The following is a 19,886-nucleotide window of genomic DNA, read 5'->3' as shown; positions in this document are numbered from 1 at the left end:
TGCAGATTAGGATGATCAGCGTTTACCAAATCGCCTGTAGAGTGTAAATGTTGGCCAGAGGTCATACCATGGTCGTAAAAAAGGGAAAAAATACAGTGGTCACCATTGACCTATACAGGCCCTACTTGGACTACAGAGGTTCCTAGATGGATGGGAGGATGGATGGATCAAGAAATGGAAGCTGGGATTTTTATGTTATCTCATACCCATCTTCTGATTTTAAATTAGGATGGAAAAAGGAAAGAATCTAACTTTAAAAGTGAATTGTGAATGTCTAGTTTCTCAAAGCTTTAGAACTCCTAGTTTCATCCTGACTTTAGGTTCTTCTTCACACTTCCACATGTTCGTCTTGTGTCCATCAGGATTTCCTTCGTATTCTTTGATTTTTTTCAATCTCCTGAAAACCTGTGAGTTCGATCAGCTATTTTAAATGTCCCATCAAAGGTGTAAAGTATTTACAGAAAATTAATGAACGAATTTCAGTATACTAGTAATACCACACAAGAAACATGTACAAACAATGAACGCTATTCATAATTCTTTATTTTTTCTTTTTAAAACCTTTCATTTAAAGAAAAATAACAGCTTATAGTGCTTCACTTGTCAAACCTGTGAACATTCAAGAAATGTCGCAGAAGTCTAGATATTTATTTTATCCTCCTCCCAGCAAAAACTAACACAACAGAGGCAAGAAAAACATTTTAGCGATGATCAGATATGGATAAACCTGTTCTGATTGTCCGATGTGACACAAGGAATTTTTCCGCACTTGCCAATCTTTAAAAGATAGAAATAAGATGTGTGGGCTGAGAGTGGGAGATAAATGTATATTCTTGTGGGGGAAAAGTATTGTGTGATCCCAGCACCTATGGAGACATCAAACTGCACTTAAAGGAAGATTTTTTATTTCAATCCTGACGGCCTGACACAGACAGCCGGTATAAGAGATACGAGGAGCCGCTTTTGGGTTCTGCTTCATGTCGCGAATCCTTTGAGCTTGCCTTAGGGAGAGAGAGAGAACAGCTATCGTACATCATACTGTTTATCATTTGCATGACGGTGGACTAGTAAAGATGAACGCTTTCTGTCTGTCAGGCATGGGGAAAGATGTGGAGAGGTGGGTTGATGAATGGATCGAAGGACACCCGATGATTCCTCCTTAATCGGCTTTTGTTCTGGAACCTCTAGTCATTCTGAAAGACCAATAACGGCCAGTATAACGAGGAAAACCATCAAGATATAGAAAGAGAGACGCCTTTTATCTTTGTAAAATGTTGGTTGTACAAGCAAGGTGGTGTTAAAAAAAAAAATTACAGAAAATGCACAAATAATAATGAACACTTGGAAATGTACGATCTTTAGGTAAATGGCATCCAGTAAAAATAGCAAAGCATAAAAGAAAAGAAAACACGGTTCCCTTACTTCCTTAAACATCTTACTGCACTGCACTTCATTGAGCAGCTAATTAAAAAAAAAAAAAGTTGAGATTCATATACTGTACATTCTATATTTATTCTCCTTTTATTTTAAGTGCACACATCATGTTTTCACACCTTTTCGTAAGGGATACTTTTCTTACACAGATCTGACGACACAGAATGTTGCTTATTCTTTATAACCCCAATGGCGTCTCAGTACCAGACCGTATAGAAGAGTGTGTATACAGTACGTATACTATCTTATCTTGTGGGTGGGAATGAGGACTCGGGAGGCATGCTCAAGAGAACGAGTTGCAGAATTCATTCCTTCTTTCTTGCTTTTTTTTTCAGCTCTATGCCTTCCTGCTAGTTTGTGCCAACATTAAATGCTCGACTGGAAACTGAAATGACTGATAAATATGAAGTTAAACATTCAGTTGGTGTTTTTTTTTTAAAACTGCTTGGCACCGTACCATCTCTCCCTCTATCTCTCTTTCTCTCTCTCTCTGGTATTCCCTCGTTCACTAAAAAAACAGTACACAAGCTGCTATAAACATTTTTCCTCATTTGTTCCTCACTCACAGTAAGACCTTTACCATGCCCCTGTCTCATGATACACCATAAATAAGAAACGACACATCAGACTGTAAGATACTGTACAGTATGTACAAACTATATTCCATGCTGGTGTGCAATGATATTGAAACAGCAAGGCGTTCATTTACACTTACGATTACACATTACACTTTATGAATTACTGTCATGGAGTTTTAGAATAGAAAGAAAATGCACAGTTTAATTTTTCTTTTTGAACTACATTTCCTTTTTTTTTTTTTTTGATAGATTGATATTTGCCCATTTCCATTTTTCCATCCACAGCAGTGATAAAGTGTTCCTTTTTCTCATGCTGAAAAAAACAGCTTATAGCTCTGTCATCTGTTTACTTTAATTGGACAATGTGGGCTCAGTCTACTTTTTGTTTCTCCTGCAAATGCATTTTAGGAAGCAAAAAATGAGCGAGTAAATAATCCACAATTTTCACGATTTTCACCGACTGCATTTCACACGAGTTTTCCCAATTACTCTTAAAGAATTCAGAAATGGATAATTTCATACTAAAATACAGGATTTCTAAGATGCACTATACAGTATGTATCGTGACATTACTTTATTAAAGTACCGTAGTAGTACTTTAGTGTGTAACACAATACATCTGGTGAGTACCATGGTGCTTATTGGGTACCCAGTGGCTACCAAAGTTAAGCAGGTATCTAATATGATATGGTAGTACTGTACATATGGTACAGTATAGTACAGGCCGTATATCATTGTATTTAATATTAACCGCATCAACCTGCACTATGGTATTATATATAAATGTTTCATAAACAAGTATATAAAGGTGACATGGTAGGTTAGTGGTTGGCCTGCACCTCCAGGTTCTGGTCTGGGTTCGATTTCCACCTTGGAGTCTGTGTGTGTATGGAGTTTGCATGTTCTCCCCGTACTTGGTGGGTTTCCTCCCACAGTCCAAAAACATGCAGGTAATGTTAATGGGCGTTCCAAATTTGCCTGTAGTGTGTGAATGAGTGTGTGAGTGTGTGTAATGGTGTGTGAGTGTGTGTAAGTATGAACCCTGCGATGGATTGGCACCCCGTCCAGGGTGTACCCCACCTTGCCCCCAAAGTCCCCGGAATAGGATAAGTCTCCAGGCCCCCCTCGAACCTGTATACAGGATGAAGTGGTATCGACAATGAGTGAGTAAGTGAGTGAGTGCTACAGTACATAGACTTGTATAATATATTTTTTATAGTATCATGGTGTATGTTTCATTGAGCCATATATATATATATATATATATATATATATATACTCGGGTCATTAAAAATCCCAAATAGCCAACCTAAAGACATTACTCTCGCTCACTTACTCATCGTCTATACCACTTTATTTTGTACACAGGGTGACAGGTGGCCTGGAGCCCATCCCAGGAGACGTAAGGCATGTGGCAGGGTACACCCTGGACAGGGTGCCAATATCACATAACAGGGCACACACACACACTCTGAGCAATTTGGGGATGTCAGTTAGCCTTATCTGCATGTTTTTGGACTAAGAAGAAACTGAAGTACATGGAGAAAACCCACCATGTACAGTAACCTCCATACACACAGAACCCGAGGCGGAAATCAAACCCGGACCCAGGAAGTGTAGGGCGACAGTGCTAACCACTACGCCATCCTGCCACCGTTAAGACTTTAGTCAAAGTAAAATTGCCAGTGTCTAATATGGGTGGAAATATATATTTTTATTATTATTTATTTTATCATTGAGAAACAATTGGCTCAATCTTGTTGCCACATTTCCCCCAGAATTGCGTGTGTAACTAAGCTAAATTCATCTTAAACTAAATTTGCAGTTTTATAAATTATAAGGGAGCAGATGAACGTAATTTATGTGTGTAATTTATTTAACTTGAATCCTATTGTTTTGCTCTTCACCAGAGCGCATAATGCAGGCTGGAATCTTTGAGCTGCTCTGATGAATTTAATTAATCTGACACCAGCTGAGAAGAGAATCACACCTGTGTGAAGCAAAGGTGTTTCCTTCTGTAATGGTGCAGCCCCCTCACCCCATGCCCACCCCCCTAAAAAAAGATGTTGTTGGGAAGCAATGACGATCGGTATTAGAAAAAGAAGAAAAGGAAAAAGAAAAAGTGATATAGACCTGGCAGAGATGTCTGTAAAAAATTGTCCAGTCAATAAAACTTGTCTGTGGTTCGGGATGAAGTGTCATGTTAGTTTTGCATCGTATTTGCTCTTAGTTTAAAACAGCTTTTGGTCCATGTTTGTTCGTGTCTCGTGGTTAAATTGGTAAATCTAAAATTGTAGCAGTAAATCTCCAGGTCATGCTTTGTCCTGAGCTGCTGCTTTCTCTCGCGCTCCAGACACATTGCAGAACCAATTACAGATATAATAAGATTAGCCCTGCTGCTGTGACGCTTCCCAGTAGATTTAAACTAAACTCGTTGTGTTCATTGTTGTGTCTCTGTGCATGTGCACACGCACACATGCGCACACACACACACACATGCACACACACAAGCACGCAAACACACACCACCCATGGAGCTTTCTGCACTTCTGAGTCACTTTCTGCTTGTATGGATGTAATATCCTCACATAAAGGAGCACTATCTACAGTAAAAAAAAAAAACGTTCATGCCTAAATCTTACGCGTGCTTCAGTGGATGATCTCTGCTGGGTGCAGTAGGTTTATTCCTGAGAGCTATTGCTGGAATGATCAGCACCGGTCCGTTCATCACATCTCTTATATACTGAACTCGAATAAAGCTTGTAACTAGACTAATGAAAAAAAAAAACAAGCAAAGAGAATGATCTCTGAACTCTGCTAAGAGTTTGAGCAGTAAACAAAGAGATGTTTTTTTTTTCCTTTTACCATTAAAAACTGTATTTTATGTTGTATTTTATTATACAACCGTTAGTTCTGACAAAGTAATCTAATTGGACAAGAGGCATAACATGAGTGCTGATATAGAGTACTGTCGTCCCCTGAAATTAGCTGGGGTTACATTTCTAGAGCATCCGTGAATTGTGAAAAAAATGCCCATTTTTATAGTTTAAACCCTAAATCTGCTCCCGAAACACTTTTTTCATTTATTTACCAAAGAAATACCAAAAAAAAAAAAAAGGCGCATACCAAACTATACAGGTTTACCTTTACATTCATTTATTTATTTATTTTTTAAGGGTAATGTATTAAGCTGAGTGTAATTTCATTTCAAACTCAGCTTAATACATTACCCTTAAAAAAAAGACTGTAAAGGTAAACCTGTATACTGTACAGTACTGTAGTGCTGTCTTCTGTACACAGTGCTAGAATGTAAAATATCGATGTCACACCTATACAGTCCGTACTTTCACTCATGCGATCTTTGGTATCTGTACTGTACGGTAAATACGGTAATAATTCAAGTGGTGTTGTTTTCCTCTACAGTTGCATTGTGTTCTCTCTACAGTACTTGAAAATTGTATACAGTAATATACTGTATTTTATAATAATATTATTCTTAATTGTGAATGATATTTGCGGTTTCAGCGAAATTGCCAGGACGTTCCGCGAAAAAATCATTAGTTAATTCCTGCGAATGACTGAGGCCGCAAACTCTGAACCTCGAGTCCGTGTCCGGGTTGACTGTTTAACATCACTAGGATGTTTAACTACTGTATATGTATCACTCCGCGTCACATATTTTTATGTCATTTATTACAACTACCTGTTGTTCGCCAGCATGGGTGAATGTAGGTCCGTACGGTCCGCAGTACTGGAAGGAGGGAAGACGACAGTAGCTGTCTGCCAAAAACCCACATTTACCTCCAGTCATGGAAGCAGGTCCAGCAAGAACACACGTTCCAAAGTGAATCGTTTCTGCACCATCCGTGTTTTGTTTTGTTTTTCTTTTTCAGCTACAAAACTAACTAACTTATAACACAAGGCTGAATCCCAAATCCCTTTGTAAGCCCTGATCAAGGGAACTACTTAGTGTGTGGAACAAGGGATTATACTGTACATTTTGCATAATGCAAGTCGCGTTTACTCAGTTTATATGTGTTCGCGGAGAAAAACAACTGCATCAATAAACAACAAATCATAATCTGTTTGTAATAAATGATGTTCATACTTTAGAACTGTTGTATAAAAGCAATATCACATGATGTTACATTAAACATTAGCCTGGCTGTGATACTATACAGTATTTGTGTCCTGGTGCTGATATTCAGTACAACAGCACTCCGTCTTGTGTGATACTGCCGATGTTATTAGTATTCGATTTATATCGGTTCATATGCAGATATATTCATTTGTTTAATCTTTAACACTGGCTGTACAGTTCACTGTTCTGAGGAGACGAATGCAATACGAATCACATCATCACCGTCGGCTTGGATAGATTACTCAGAGCAAAAGACAAACATGTAGGCATCCGTCTTCCCACACGTTGTAGCTCAAACACATGGAGGTTGAAAATGATGTAATTACAAGCATCTGACTTCCCACTTCAAAATCTTGTGCCAAATATCTTTTCAATACACTCCTCAATCTCTGTCTTTCCTCTTCTGCACCTTCATTCGTAAGCACCACTTTCCCATGTGACCCAGAGGAGCTCAGGTTCCCTTTTGTGTCTGGTTCCTTTCAAGGTTCCTTCACGACTGCTCCATGACGGCGCCTGGTTTCATTGGATTGAACCAGATTGAATGTACGTGTTCATTTCACTGCGATCTTACATTTAACACTCAGTGATCTGATTATGTTGTCTTTTCTTTTCTGTCCTTCATGCTTGAGTTTATGGAGGAAGTGGATGCTCTCATACTGTATGTGCAGTGACATTGCAATGAATTCAGACGTGTTTGCCACTTATCTTATCTTATCTGGAAGCGCCTGCTGTCAAGATCTCTCAGCGCACATGATTTTCTACAAACGACACTGCCGTATCGTAATCCCGGCGTATTACTGCAGATTTATTCCCATCGATCAGTAAAGGGAAGAAAATGGAAAGATGCTACGCGGTGTAGAAAAGCAGTGTGTTTGCGTTTCTTCTCATGTGAGCTTCCCGTGGTGTGTGATGGGTGGAGGAACGGGAACGAGAGACTCCTCAGTCAGGCCTTACTTAAGGCTTTTTGTTGGATAATGCCGAGGTCAGAACCCGATTCAGTGAAAATTAACCTTTTTATCTGTGGAGGTCTCAACAGTTGGTCACTATTTTCAGAGAGTAACTGCACTATAATGCAAAGAGGAATGTCGAGGTGGTTAAATGACGGAGGCACGAACAAACACACAAAGACTCAGGGGGGGGGGGTTTATGGAGGGGGGGGCAAGAAAGACTTGATTATGTTTCACTGCTTCTGAGGCTGCATTATTATTATTATTATTGAAATCAAACTGCTTTTACAAATTGATTTTGGTTTTTTCACCTTTTTGCTGACAAAAAAAAACTTTTTAGAAGATTTTTTTTTTTTGTGGAAATATGTGCAACATTCAGGATCCCATTATAAAAGATTATTGTGGAACCATTAAAGGATACAAAACTGCTGAAGAATAATGTAGTGGGATTTTAAACGAGCTTGGTACAATAGAAGAATACAGTCATTCTGCTTTTTAATGTTTTTTTTCTGCAAAGTTTCTATCAGAACATATAACGCTGTCTAATCCAAATTTCCTGAAGGGAAAACATAAGAAAAAAGAAAGGAAGCCCTTGTTCAGACGGGCGTTAAAATCGAGCGTTTTCCTTGCGTTCGTAGTGTCCCGTGATCAAGTGGCGAGTCAATGAGAATCTTCACACGAGATTTGGTGATGTGCGTTTGCCCGGCTGGGCGTTTATACGGCATTAAAAAAAAAAAACATTGCATGCAGCTTTTTCTTGGCGTTCAAAACCCAACAAACACAAGGGAACCGCTTCTAGTTAGTTTTTTTCACGTTCATTTTACGCTTCGGAGGACCGGATATATCCCATGATCCTACATGCTATACATAGGGAAATGCGGAAAAAGGCAAAATTAAAAAAAATAATTGTTGAAAAACCTACGCAGAAATTTTTCACATTTCTACATAAACCACAAAAAAAACTTCCTTTAATCCGACGTTGTGCAGTCAGAGAGTGAACCCAGTAGCGGCGGGCTTTCATATCCAGTTCCCGACACACTGCCCCCACAGGTTAACACACAAACTACAATTTGGGCTGCAGGCTGGCGTAAGACAGAGACAAACGAACGCTGATGTAGAAGTCAATCAAGCGTCACTAAAAAACTCAACATGAGCACGTTTGTTTATTCAAAAACTTAACGCCCGTGTGAATAAGGCCAAAGATAAGCAACAAAAAGAAAGAGAAAGAAGGAAGAAAAAAAAAAAACTAAGGAAGAAGTACAAAAGAAGCACACTAAGCAAAAACAAAACAGTGGAACTGAATAAAGAAAAATACGTAAGAAAAAACAGGGAAAGAAAGGAACGAAGATGACAAAAATGCATAATTAAGGAAGAAGCACAGAAAGAAGAAACAAAATGGAAAAAAGCAAAAGAAGGATGAAGGAAAATAATGAAAAAGAAAAAGGGGTAGAAAGGAAGAAAGAAAAAAGTAAGAAAGGAACAAAAGATCATGAATAATGAAGAAGCACAAATTTAAGTAAAAAACAAAAATGCAAAAGAAAAGAAAGAAAGAAAGAAAGAAAGAAATAAGGAAAAGGAACAAGAAGAGGAAGAATGAATGAATGGAAAAGAAGGGAAGAAAGGAGAAAGTAGGAAAGAAAGAAAGAGTTGTGATATGTCACAGTTTGAGTGTTGTGTAACCTCGTGTACGCAGTGTGACGCCTGAGTGACTTGTGTACAGGGACTTTGAAAGGTTTTGTCATTTCTGTCTTTGTGGAATTTGTCTCATGCGGAAATCGACGATTCTGTCCTCCGCTCTAACGCCTTTCACTTACTCACCTGAATTAAAATTCTGCCTCAAAACAAAATGACCTCCCCGTCTAACCGTACATTGTGCCTCCTTCTCCTCACTCCTCTCTCTCATGTGCTGCGTAAATAAATAAATAAATACATGGAATTAGTCTTTAGTGTTGATGCCAATATGCACCATTATTTTTTTCCTATTTCATTTATGTTGTGTGTTTTGTGTTTTCTTTTGTTTTCTTTCATGCGAAATGAGAAATAACTGAAGGCTTACGTTTCTTTTTTGTTTTGTTTTCTCTCTTTGTTTCAATCCTGGCAGTAATTTGCCCCGGATCACGAAGCATAAGCGTAAGCTACAAGCGGCATGTTGTTAATTCTACCCCACCGGGAATATTAGTTAGTGCACTGTATAGTTACAAATCCTGTTCCAAGGTAAGTTTCTTCACAGAAATGGCTTCGGTTAATTACCTTGGGGAAATGAGAGAAAGCAAAACAAAACAAATTTGTATATTAAGGCTGAAGGTTATTGTTTACAGGTTTCGGTGTGAAATTTCTTCAGACTATTTTACAGATTTAGAAATATCCAATGCAACACATTTTTTTTATTATCCCAGGTTTCTTTTTTTTTATAGTGCATCTGCACATCAGTACTTAAAATAACTAAGGCCAGACAGGAGGAAAGTATTGTATATTTTGTACGCCTTCAGCATTGTTTTAGAGAGAAATAAGTGTAGAGAGAAATAAAAATCAGTGAAGACCAGGAAGTTACAGTAGAAGGGGTGTCCAAACTTTTAGTTTTTTGAAACGTTTCATCGTTTTGAAATCCCCAGTATTGTCATGAAATGTAAAAAATAAATCCCTCCAACTAATCGACTGTATCTGTATTTTTCGGCTATCAGATCTCATGATTAAAACATTTAAACAGTGCGTACAGGTATACTGTACAGTATAAGCAGCACATTTAGGTCTAAACAAAAAAGCAGCGGTAGACTAATTAAAGTGATTGACAGCCTTTCTCTAGCAGAAACGATTAATGGAATCCCATAACAAATGGTCGATGGAGACACATGCAGGTAATATTACAACACATCCCGTTTTGTTTAAGGAAATGACTTCCAATTGACGCATCAGATTTATTAGCCGTGAGATCTCATCGGCGAAATCAGTATCTCACAAATGGATGGTTAGATCCTTTAATCTCACAGCTTCCTTCTTTCCTTGTGGATCAAACATCAAAGAGTCTCACGTACGCATACACACACATACAAAAACATTCACACACACGCACACACACACACACATACACACGGTACGTGCATGAACTGTAGTACCAACATCTCTCCAACAGACTCAAGGCTACACATTCTCTATTCTTTTGTGCGATCATTTTCATAAAGATGTTTGATAAGATGGCAGCGCCAGTTTCCCTGATACAAGCAGTTAGCATGTAAATCATGTTCACGCACCACAGTCAAGGACTCCTGAGATAAATTCAACAGTTGCTATCGTGCATACACACAGTTGATTCATTGTAAAGAATCAGCAGGTGTAAAATCATCATTCACACACATCGAACAAGGAAAACAAGGAGCATCATGTGAATGTAAAAGAGGAATAAAACACAAAAGATAAAAGATGAAAGTGATTTGATGCGATGGAGCCAACTGAAGACTTGTTTTTATTTCCCATAACCACACCAAAACCTCCAAAACCACAGCAGTTTGCAATATTATGTATATCTATTATGTTTATTAATTAAAGCATGATGCTTTATACTGTACTATTTATTTTATCCACTTATAAGTACATTTACAGTGGGTGACAAGGTCGCCTTGTCATTAATACTGTGGCTGCACAAATTAATGGTTGGTACACTCGGTTTCCTCCGAATATTCCAGCATTGTGTGTCATGAAATATATTGGCACCCTGTCCAGAGTGTACCCCACCTAGTGCCCTGAATCCCCTGGGATAATAGGGGTAAGGAACATCCACGAGACGAGTTCTTTCTTTTCAGCCTTGTTATTTTTTCTTCTTTCTCTTTAAGTTTCAGTAACAAGAAAAACCATTACCACTTGTCATTTAACCAGGAACAGAACCTGGTTTTGTTGTCACAGAGTCCTGACACTGGAGACTCCTTCCAGAAATTGTAAATACAGTGAACCTCTCCTCAAATGAAAACATCACAATGTAACAGAATATGTTTGGAATAATACTGTATATACATAGCTATAATACCCATTATACTCATCTGTTGCTATAGGGATGTTTTCTTAGCACTGACCAATCATATTTGGTTAGCATACCTGTGGTTATGAGGGATTATACAGTCTCATAGCAAGAACCGGTTTGTTTGCATGGCAGTGGGCTTTAACTGAGAAAGAGGTCAAAACAGCATTTGTGAAATAGAAAGAAAAAAACAAAAAACCCTGATCAACATGGACACCAGGCAGTCATTCTGTCTCTAGGTGTATTATTGCAGCACAGCTGCCTGCAGTGGAGCGCTTCAGCACGCTAATTGCATCCATTATCACTAATTTTGTGGGACAAACCAAATGGGAAATCATTAGCCAAGACACTTTTGTGTAAAAGTCCTTAGTGTTTCATATTTTAAGTTTGGGTTCAGTACCTGGCTGGACACCTTATGTACACCTCAGCACATTTTCAGTAATCAGACTTTAGAACGAACTTCCAGAAAGCTGATAATTAGGGCTGCAAATGATTTCGCAGTAAGCCGCTTCGTTAAGCAGATTCATTTAAAATGTATTATATAACTCTCTCTCTCTCTCTCTCTTTCTCTCTCTAGCTTTATGAAAATTGTTTCTAAAAATCTTATCCTAGATTCATAAAGTGTAAGATTTCTTAATTGGAAAGGAAAAAATTTATGATTGTATGTTAATTGTCATTTATTTTGCATTCATTATTTTACATTTGTATTTATTTCTGGTAATATTTAATCTCCTGGTATTTTCCGGCCCAGGAAATGACAACCCAGTATGTTACAAATTTGTACTTTCATAAAATTCTCATGACGCTATTTCATAAAATTAGAGCGAATCGTTACGCCTAATTCCTCCGAATTATCGTATCACGACCTGAGCTCACTGACATGGGGCGCCAATTATTTCTTCTCTCTAAGTAAAGAGAAATTATTTATTGTCTAATCCAGTTGAAATTGACACACATTTACAAAGATAATTGGAACAGTCATAATAGGGCTGAACCATTCAACAATACAATAAAATAAATGAACATTAAAATCCGATTACAAGGTGGACTGGTGGTTCAGCGGTTGGTTTCTTGCCTGCCAAACAAAAGGTGCAGGTCTGATTCCTATAAAATAGCCAAACCCCAGCCACTGGATGCAGTCCTGGTCCCAAGCCCGGATAAAATGGGAGGATGCATCGTGTTGTTGTGCGGATCAGACGATCCGCTGTGGCGCCTCTCGACAGGAGCAGCTGAAAGACCATGGATTTACAGTCGCCCGCAAAGTTACACACCAGCTGCAGCACTCAAGTGTGAGCGAGGGAAGTGACATACTGTAGTGTAAAGAGGGAAATACATGTTAATGTTTACCGTCACGTTGAAATATTTGAAATCTTTATTTTTCCTTTTCTTTTCCCATTTTTTTTGTATCAATAATGATTCTTCTTTTACTGCACTTTCTCTATTTATTATTATTATTATCATTAGTAGTAGTACAGTAGTCATAGTCATACTATTATTATTATTATTATTATTATTATTACTACTACTACTTTTCCTTTTTGCTTTCCTTCTTTTTAAGTAGTTTTCATCACTAGTATGTTTTTAACCTCACAGATAATTGTGTATAATCTTGCTTTATGTGTTTCTGATGTTATTTTTTGTGACTTGTGATCCCGAGCTTTGGCAATACGAGTGTATGCAGGATCTCTTACACATTCTCTTTGTTCTGTGGCTTCGGCATGACTTCTGCATTTCACATGCTTTTGCGTGTGTTCTGTTGTTTTCTCACTTTATCAGGTGTGTTAGCCCCTGAGTGTAGTGTTTTTATGAATATAAATAGTGATACACTGTGTTGTGTTGGATTAAACCCAGTGCAAATATTGTAATTTTCTCTGTCCTGTGTCTAAATAATTTTACTGCCTTCAGGAGCATCATAGTGAAGGGTGGGCCTGCCTACCCTTGGCCCAAATGACGGAGGATTCGTGTAATTATGTGATGAAATATGAGAGATATGGATGAGGAAAGGAAGGAGATCCAGTTAGACGGCTCATGTACACAGCCCAGAGTTGTGTGCTACGCCCCCTGCTGCCATATGTGAAGCTACTGGAGAGCATAGCGGGATTTGTCTGGTGGGGAAAGTCTGCGCTTTTTTTTCCTTTTTTTGGTAAATAATTTAACTGTCAGTTATACCAACTGGAATAAATATAGTCACATGCATCTGTTGTTTCACTTTAACACTGCGGTGTTGGGCGAGTGTCGAACAAAATGGCTAGGCGTGCGCAGTGGCAAGTCATGTGCATGTACTCGCCGAACTATTGCCATTATTTTTAGAATGTCACTCCAAGCTTTTCTAAAAAGATGACAGCTATGTATTTATGCTGAAGTTGACATGTTGCTAAAAAGCTCATGTAAGGAATCAAATAATTGAAAAATGCACTGTTGATGGGGTGTGTGATAAAGCTGACATGCTGTTATACAGTAGGTTATAAAAGGGACGGGTTGTTCTCTTGATGTCCAACCATCCTAATTTCTCTGGATGTTAGGAACAGATTCTTTAAGTTTGCAGGGTTGGGCTTCCATGAATCTGACATGTTTTCCAGCATATTCCATGGATGCTCAGTCGGACTGAGATCTTAGAAATTTGAAGGCGCTATGATGCATGATGTTCATGCTAAGTAAAAAAGTAAAGTTAATATCTTTTTAGCATTTCCAGCATTACCATTTTTCAGTGCTACCAATTGTGCTACATTGGCTTTTCTGTTGGATTGGAATTTATTCAATTTAAATTCTAAATTTGTACTGTAATTTTAGTTCTGTAATTGTAAATTAGTTTAATGTTTCACTTGTATTTCATAAGGTTTTGCCGGCGGTGGTACAGCGCAACGGGGGTGCTGGGGTGTAAAAATGTCATTTGTTAAAATGTTTTTTATTATTTATAAAAAAAAAAAAAACATTATGATGATTATAACAGCCTACTGCATTTAATTCTTATAATAATGCAAAAAACATCGACATCTCCTGACACAGTAGCACATCCTGACATTGTTTGAATTTTATGATCATTTAGTTTAATGTATTTCAGTTAATAAATCTACTACAAGTTTAAAGAAATCAAAATATAAAATGACACAAAACCCTACACGCGTAGCTTTTCTAATTACACATGATAAAATCTAAAGGCTCACTGTATTAATGTTTACTTTGCTTAAACTCGATCCTAATGAAATTTAATCTAATTTACATTCTACATTTGTACTGTAATTTTAGTACTGTGATTCTAAACTCGTTTAACTACAATGTTTCACTTGATTTTATCCGCTACTACGTGCAGCTCTAAAGGAGCGTGACTCATTAATCCTTAAAAGTACGAACTAAGGCCTGAGGCATCTGTCTATAGTTATATAGCTCCACCGAGTGGTAAAATCCAGCAAACGCACAAACCCAAATGCTGCCGCCGTGAGACGCAGTGGTGAAACCAGAATACGGTTTGAGTACCATCTGTACAACGTTACTTCACATTTTTAGCACTAAAATTGGAGACTCCCTTCCTCACTTATAAAGTGCATCTGTTGTATAAGTATCTTTGTAGGTTGTTATTATAAAAATAATAATGCATTATAAAGAAAACCATTAATACACTCTTTGCAGTCAGCACTACTGTTTGAGTCATCCTCTTTAAAAAATTAATCAACACCTTTTGGCCAATTACATTTTAGAATTGAACAGTGCTGTAGTATTATATAATTTTCAGAATGTATCTGGTATTGGTGATTGTAAAAAGCCACCGAGACTGTTCAATAATAACAAAAAAAGAATGCTGTGTTTGTGTTTGGTTTTGTCCGTGTCAATCAAATGCAGTAGATAGACATGCAAATGCAAATGAACACTTGCGTAAACAGACGCGAACGTCACCGCAATGACCTTGAATATTATAATCCAATCCAAACAAAGCATGGCCCAGAGCGTACAAAAAAGATTAACCAAATTTGAAACAGTTCATAGACCCCACGCCTCAGACCCCATGCAGTCCGTGATCAGAAAACGGATTGTGATATTAGGTAATGGGTGAGCGTTCATATCCAAACACACATCACAGAAAAGGATGGATCAGGATGCTTCACCCGAAATGATGACAAGAATTATAATGTGAATCATAATGAGAAATGGAAGCAGCGGCAGGTCTTAGTTACATTCATAGGAGGAGTCATTAAATGTTTTAGCAGTAGAGTCGAGGTGCCAGGCCTTAGTATGGTCTCTGGCAAAGAGTTGAGAGAATGAAGATATAATATCTTTACCATGAAAGAGCTAAAACAATGCATTGGCATACAGGACTATGAAAAACAAATCTGGAGCCACCCCTACTGTCTCTACATTTTATTGCTTCCAGAGCCAGAGTACAGTTCCAGAGCCAAGCAATAGTTTTTTGGTTAATCCTGAATTTGGCTCACACTTTTGGCAAGATTGTGGCTCCCAGTTTCAGAGGATTTATTAATTAATTAATTAATTGATTTATTTATTAAATAACAGACAGTCCAAAGACCTTTAAAAAAATCAGTTTATTTTAAAGCATCAAAAACTGTTAAGTCGGTCAGGCCGGTGATTAGTGTACTGCTGATGCTGAATGCTGAGTGTTTGTTTGGAACAGATGAGAGGGGAAATGAGGTTGCTGCTCAGGTTATTACATAAACAAGCAATTATAAATGTTATATATTTAGGCACTTTGCAGCTTGTTAAAAACATTTATCCATAATTACTATATCTACAAAATATGATTTAATTTTATTTAAAGAAAGGATGGGTGGCCCAAGACTTATGCACAGTATTGTATGATTATTATTATTTTTTTTTAAGAGCTTGCAGCCAAATGTAGTTTTGTAGCTACAGTAGCTATTCCACAATTATATATATATATATATGGGTAATTCTAGAATTGCGGGTACATTTCAAATAGAAAAAGAAGACAAAAAATAGAATTTTCTTTTTATGTTAAACTTTTTTTATTTTCATAGAACACACTTCAAATTTAATATTTTCAATATTTGCTGATCTTAAACTTGTAAGATTTTTAGAAATTATTTTAAAAAATCAAAGTACGAACAGAAAAATCTCTGTTACAGAGTTGACAATAACAGAGTTGACATTTTCCACCATTGTGTGCTTTAGCTCAAGATGCTAACCTCAAACCAGATACTGTACCACATGGCATGTATAAAACAGAAGTTTATGTATTTTTATCATATTATTGTTTTTAAAAAAGTGAATGAGAGATTCACTAAAATATCACAATTACAGATTTGACAAATGATTAATCTACTATTGGTGTATCCTACACATTTTGTACAAATTAATGAAAGAGGAATAATGAGTTTCCCGCCAGAGGAAGTGACATCACTTGGAGCAAGTCACATGCTTTTTTTATCAGTGCTTTAAAGATTGTTGTGCCTTTTTATAACAGAGTTAACCGAGTTGTCCAGAACGTAGGAACAAACACAAAATGGATTTTTTGATGACTAAAATTACAAATAATACAAAAAATAGATGTTTTATGCAACTGTTTAAATAAATTAGTAGAGTAAACACACAAAAAAGATTAAAATTAGACGTAATTATTTCATGATATTTGAAGCTAAATGTATGATTCAGGAGGCATAGACAGTCAAAAATAAGTATAGAGGGAGTCTTTAATTTAATATTTTTATGACAAATTGTTCCTAAATACACATATAAACATTATTTTTAGTGATAGCTTGATATAATGTGTAATTTTTCAAAACTATTTCAATAAGTTTTTTGTTTTTAAAAAATAATAAAAGATTTATCTCGGAGACGCAAAATGTACCCGCAATTCTAGAATGACCTATATATATATATATATATATATATGTGTGTGTGTGTGTGTGTGTGTGTAGAACTGATATCATAACAAGATATAACTGTAACTGGTTCTGTGCTGTAAACTGTAAATTATACTGTAAAGCATTTCAACTACCAAATGTATTTTGAAAAGAAAAACTATGCTTAGAAAAAAAAGGAGTTTTTTTTTTCTAAGCATATGTTTAGTCTCAGAGTATAATAGTTATGTCAGAATGGCAGCTGAGAACATTGAAGTGGCATCCTAATCATAATTAAGTATTATAACAATTTATATGTATTATACCTCGTGTAATTCATCAGCAAGATCACATTTGTGATGAAAAACAGAAGGTAATTTAATGATTAAAACAATGAAATTATCTCTGGATGCTTCATCACTCATGAGGCTGGATGTAATGTTGAGCGGGACCTTTTGTCACTGTCAGGGCGCACAATATGAAGTTCCCCAAGGAAACTGGAGATAAATACGAAGACAGTTCTAACAAGGAGGCTTGTTCTCTTACTCGATCCCTTTCTCACTGTCTGAGAACTGAACTGGAAAGGTTTGTCTTTTTTCCCCATAGTGCTACAGTAACAGGGGTTTGACGGCAGCAGCTTCAACATTAAATGAGCTCACGCGGACAAATCCGTCATGTTCTCGTTCTGGTGAAAATCGTTCTCCAGTGACGCTGCTGCAGCAATAGCTCTGTAATGTGTTGGGAATGGCGTTCCCATTCAGCCGAATGTCCGGCTCCTTCTGATTTATATGCAGCCAATTTGGTTTAAGTGTAGCCACTTTGCATGAAATCTGTCTCCGTCTGTGCGTTTATTTAGAACAACTGCGATGCCGTTTTGTCATGCTTCTCAGATCTCGTTCACGCTGAGTGAATCAGATGTCAAGGTAAATGCTGTGCCAAGATTAGAGGCCCGCTAACAAGCATGCAAAAACATAACAGCCAGGTGAACAAAGAGGGGCGGGGAGGATGGAGGGAAAGAGGGGAGGAGAGAAAGAGAGAGAAAGACAGACAGCTATGGAGAGAGGGAGGGAGCAATGAATGAGATAAGACAAGTCATTGGTTAGTAGGCCAAAGGCAAAGTAAAATCTATTCAATTTGCTTAATAAAATTAGCCTGTGCACTGACTACATTATGGCAGGCGATGGTTGGCTACCATCTCAGAAGCCAGGACGCTGAGCACCTCTCCACCCGTCCGTACATACATTCATACATACATACACTGAAATCTGTTCAAGTCCACAGCCACAGCTGGATCCCTGCTTCCATAACGCATGTGTGAAAGTGAACAAGAGCCTAAAATGGCAGAGGGTGCAGGTTTGGTATCAGAAAACCAAGCTTCACCCTCTGCCAGCATCCCCGAGATGACCGAGCTGACGCGGGGGAACGAAGAGGGGTACTCAGGGCCTGCTCTTACCCCGGTCACATCCGCCTCGGCTCTTCGCCGACCGTTCTGCCTGCTCCTGATGCTGATCTTGCTGGTTTTGTCTTTCCTTGGCAGCTGGGCAGTGGTGCACCTCAGTCTGGCAGCTCGGGAAAATCCGTTCAGGATCTCATCCAGTTACGACCAGCCTGGAGAGCAAGAGACGGCTACCTACGACCCCCTCTTTATCACCAACTGCACCATGGGTAAGAAAGCTGGTTTTAAATGTTGTATGAGAGAGAGTTTTGTTTAGCAAGTAATAGCAAGTAATAGTTTATAAAAAATATATAAATATTTAAAAAACAATATATACATGACAATATTGTAATCATAATATGATATTAGTGATATTATATTAAGATAATATACATCTATACAATAGTATCTTTGTATACATTATACGTTATATGTTTATATGTCATATATAAAACATTTAAAAGAGTAAGTTGCAAGTATCACCATTTCTTAAAAAAAAAAAAAAAAACTAACAATAACCTAAAAATATTTTTTGGTTTGGCACCTCTATGGCGTTTTTTAAAAATCTGTTTTAAAGTTATAAAACCTGCATTTTGCATTATGTTTTTTTTTTTTCTCTCACATTCACATTTTTAAATGTCATTATTATCAGTAATAAATAAGTTTTTTTTTTTGTAATTTATATTTTTTTAAAATTTCTTTGTAAAAATGTCTTAACACGAAATTAAAGTTAATATTGCCGTATGAGATATAATGGAAAGTAATTTCACGTATTCATTTAATTAAAGCACCAATAGTACTAATAACGATTGAACTGTTTCCTATTTTAAATCTTAAGATTCCAGCCATTACTATGACATTATAATGAAGAGGAGCACTGGTTTAAAAACAAGATTTTAGGTTATTAAGAAGTTATTTATAAGACATAATTTGAGTTATTAGTAATAATGCATGTAAAATATCATAACCAACTTACAAGAAATGATAAGCAGAATTGTGAATATTTGTGAATATGGGCTTTATGAGGCATTAAAACTTTTTAAAAACATTTCCAACAGCAGCTCTAGATTTATATGAATGCACTCATTCTGATGCGTTAGTGTTTATAATGTAAAAGCTAGTTCATAGCTAGGCATGTAAGGAGGACTCTAATAAACTAGATGAAAAAAAGATGTTCATTATTTTGGATAATAATAATAATAATAATAATAATAATAATAATTATTATTATTATTATATTATTATTTTTTTTTTATCCAAGTGTGAGGCCACAGTGTTAAGCACTATGTTACAGTGCTGCCCATTTAACAACAACAACAACCATGACAATACTACTACTACTAATAATAATAATACATATAATATAAAACTATAAAATATTATTTGTTATTAAATTAATAATAATAATTGTTATTATTATAACTATATTGGTGGCACTTTGGCCTCACAGCTCCAGGTTGAAGGGTTTTGCAAAAAAAAGTTGTTCCGATAATTGTACTTGTATTTTTCTGTGTCAAAAAAAATCATACGTA

General features: G+C 36.8%; 1 protein-coding gene across 1 annotated transcript in view; it reads left to right on the top strand.

The window, feature by feature from the left end:
• The window catches only part of alk (ALK receptor tyrosine kinase), a 512,699-nt gene that overhangs the window by 398,075 nt on the left and 94,738 nt on the right, over positions 1 to 19,886 (top strand). Inside the window, exon 5 of the mRNA XM_053509911.1 lies at positions 18,457 to 18,584. Within this exon, the coding sequence (XP_053365886.1) occupies positions 18,457 to 18,584 (128 nt within the window). The remainder of the gene's footprint in view (positions 1 to 18,456; positions 18,585 to 19,886) is intronic.

This window comes from Clarias gariepinus, chromosome 13 (assembly GCF_024256425.1).
Source record: "Clarias gariepinus isolate MV-2021 ecotype Netherlands chromosome 13, CGAR_prim_01v2, whole genome shotgun sequence".
Classification (NCBI taxonomy): Eukaryota; Metazoa; Chordata; class Actinopteri; order Siluriformes; family Clariidae; genus Clarias; species Clarias gariepinus.
The sequence above is the reverse complement of the archived record's forward strand: the minus strand, read 5'-3'. Positions and strand labels throughout refer to the sequence as shown.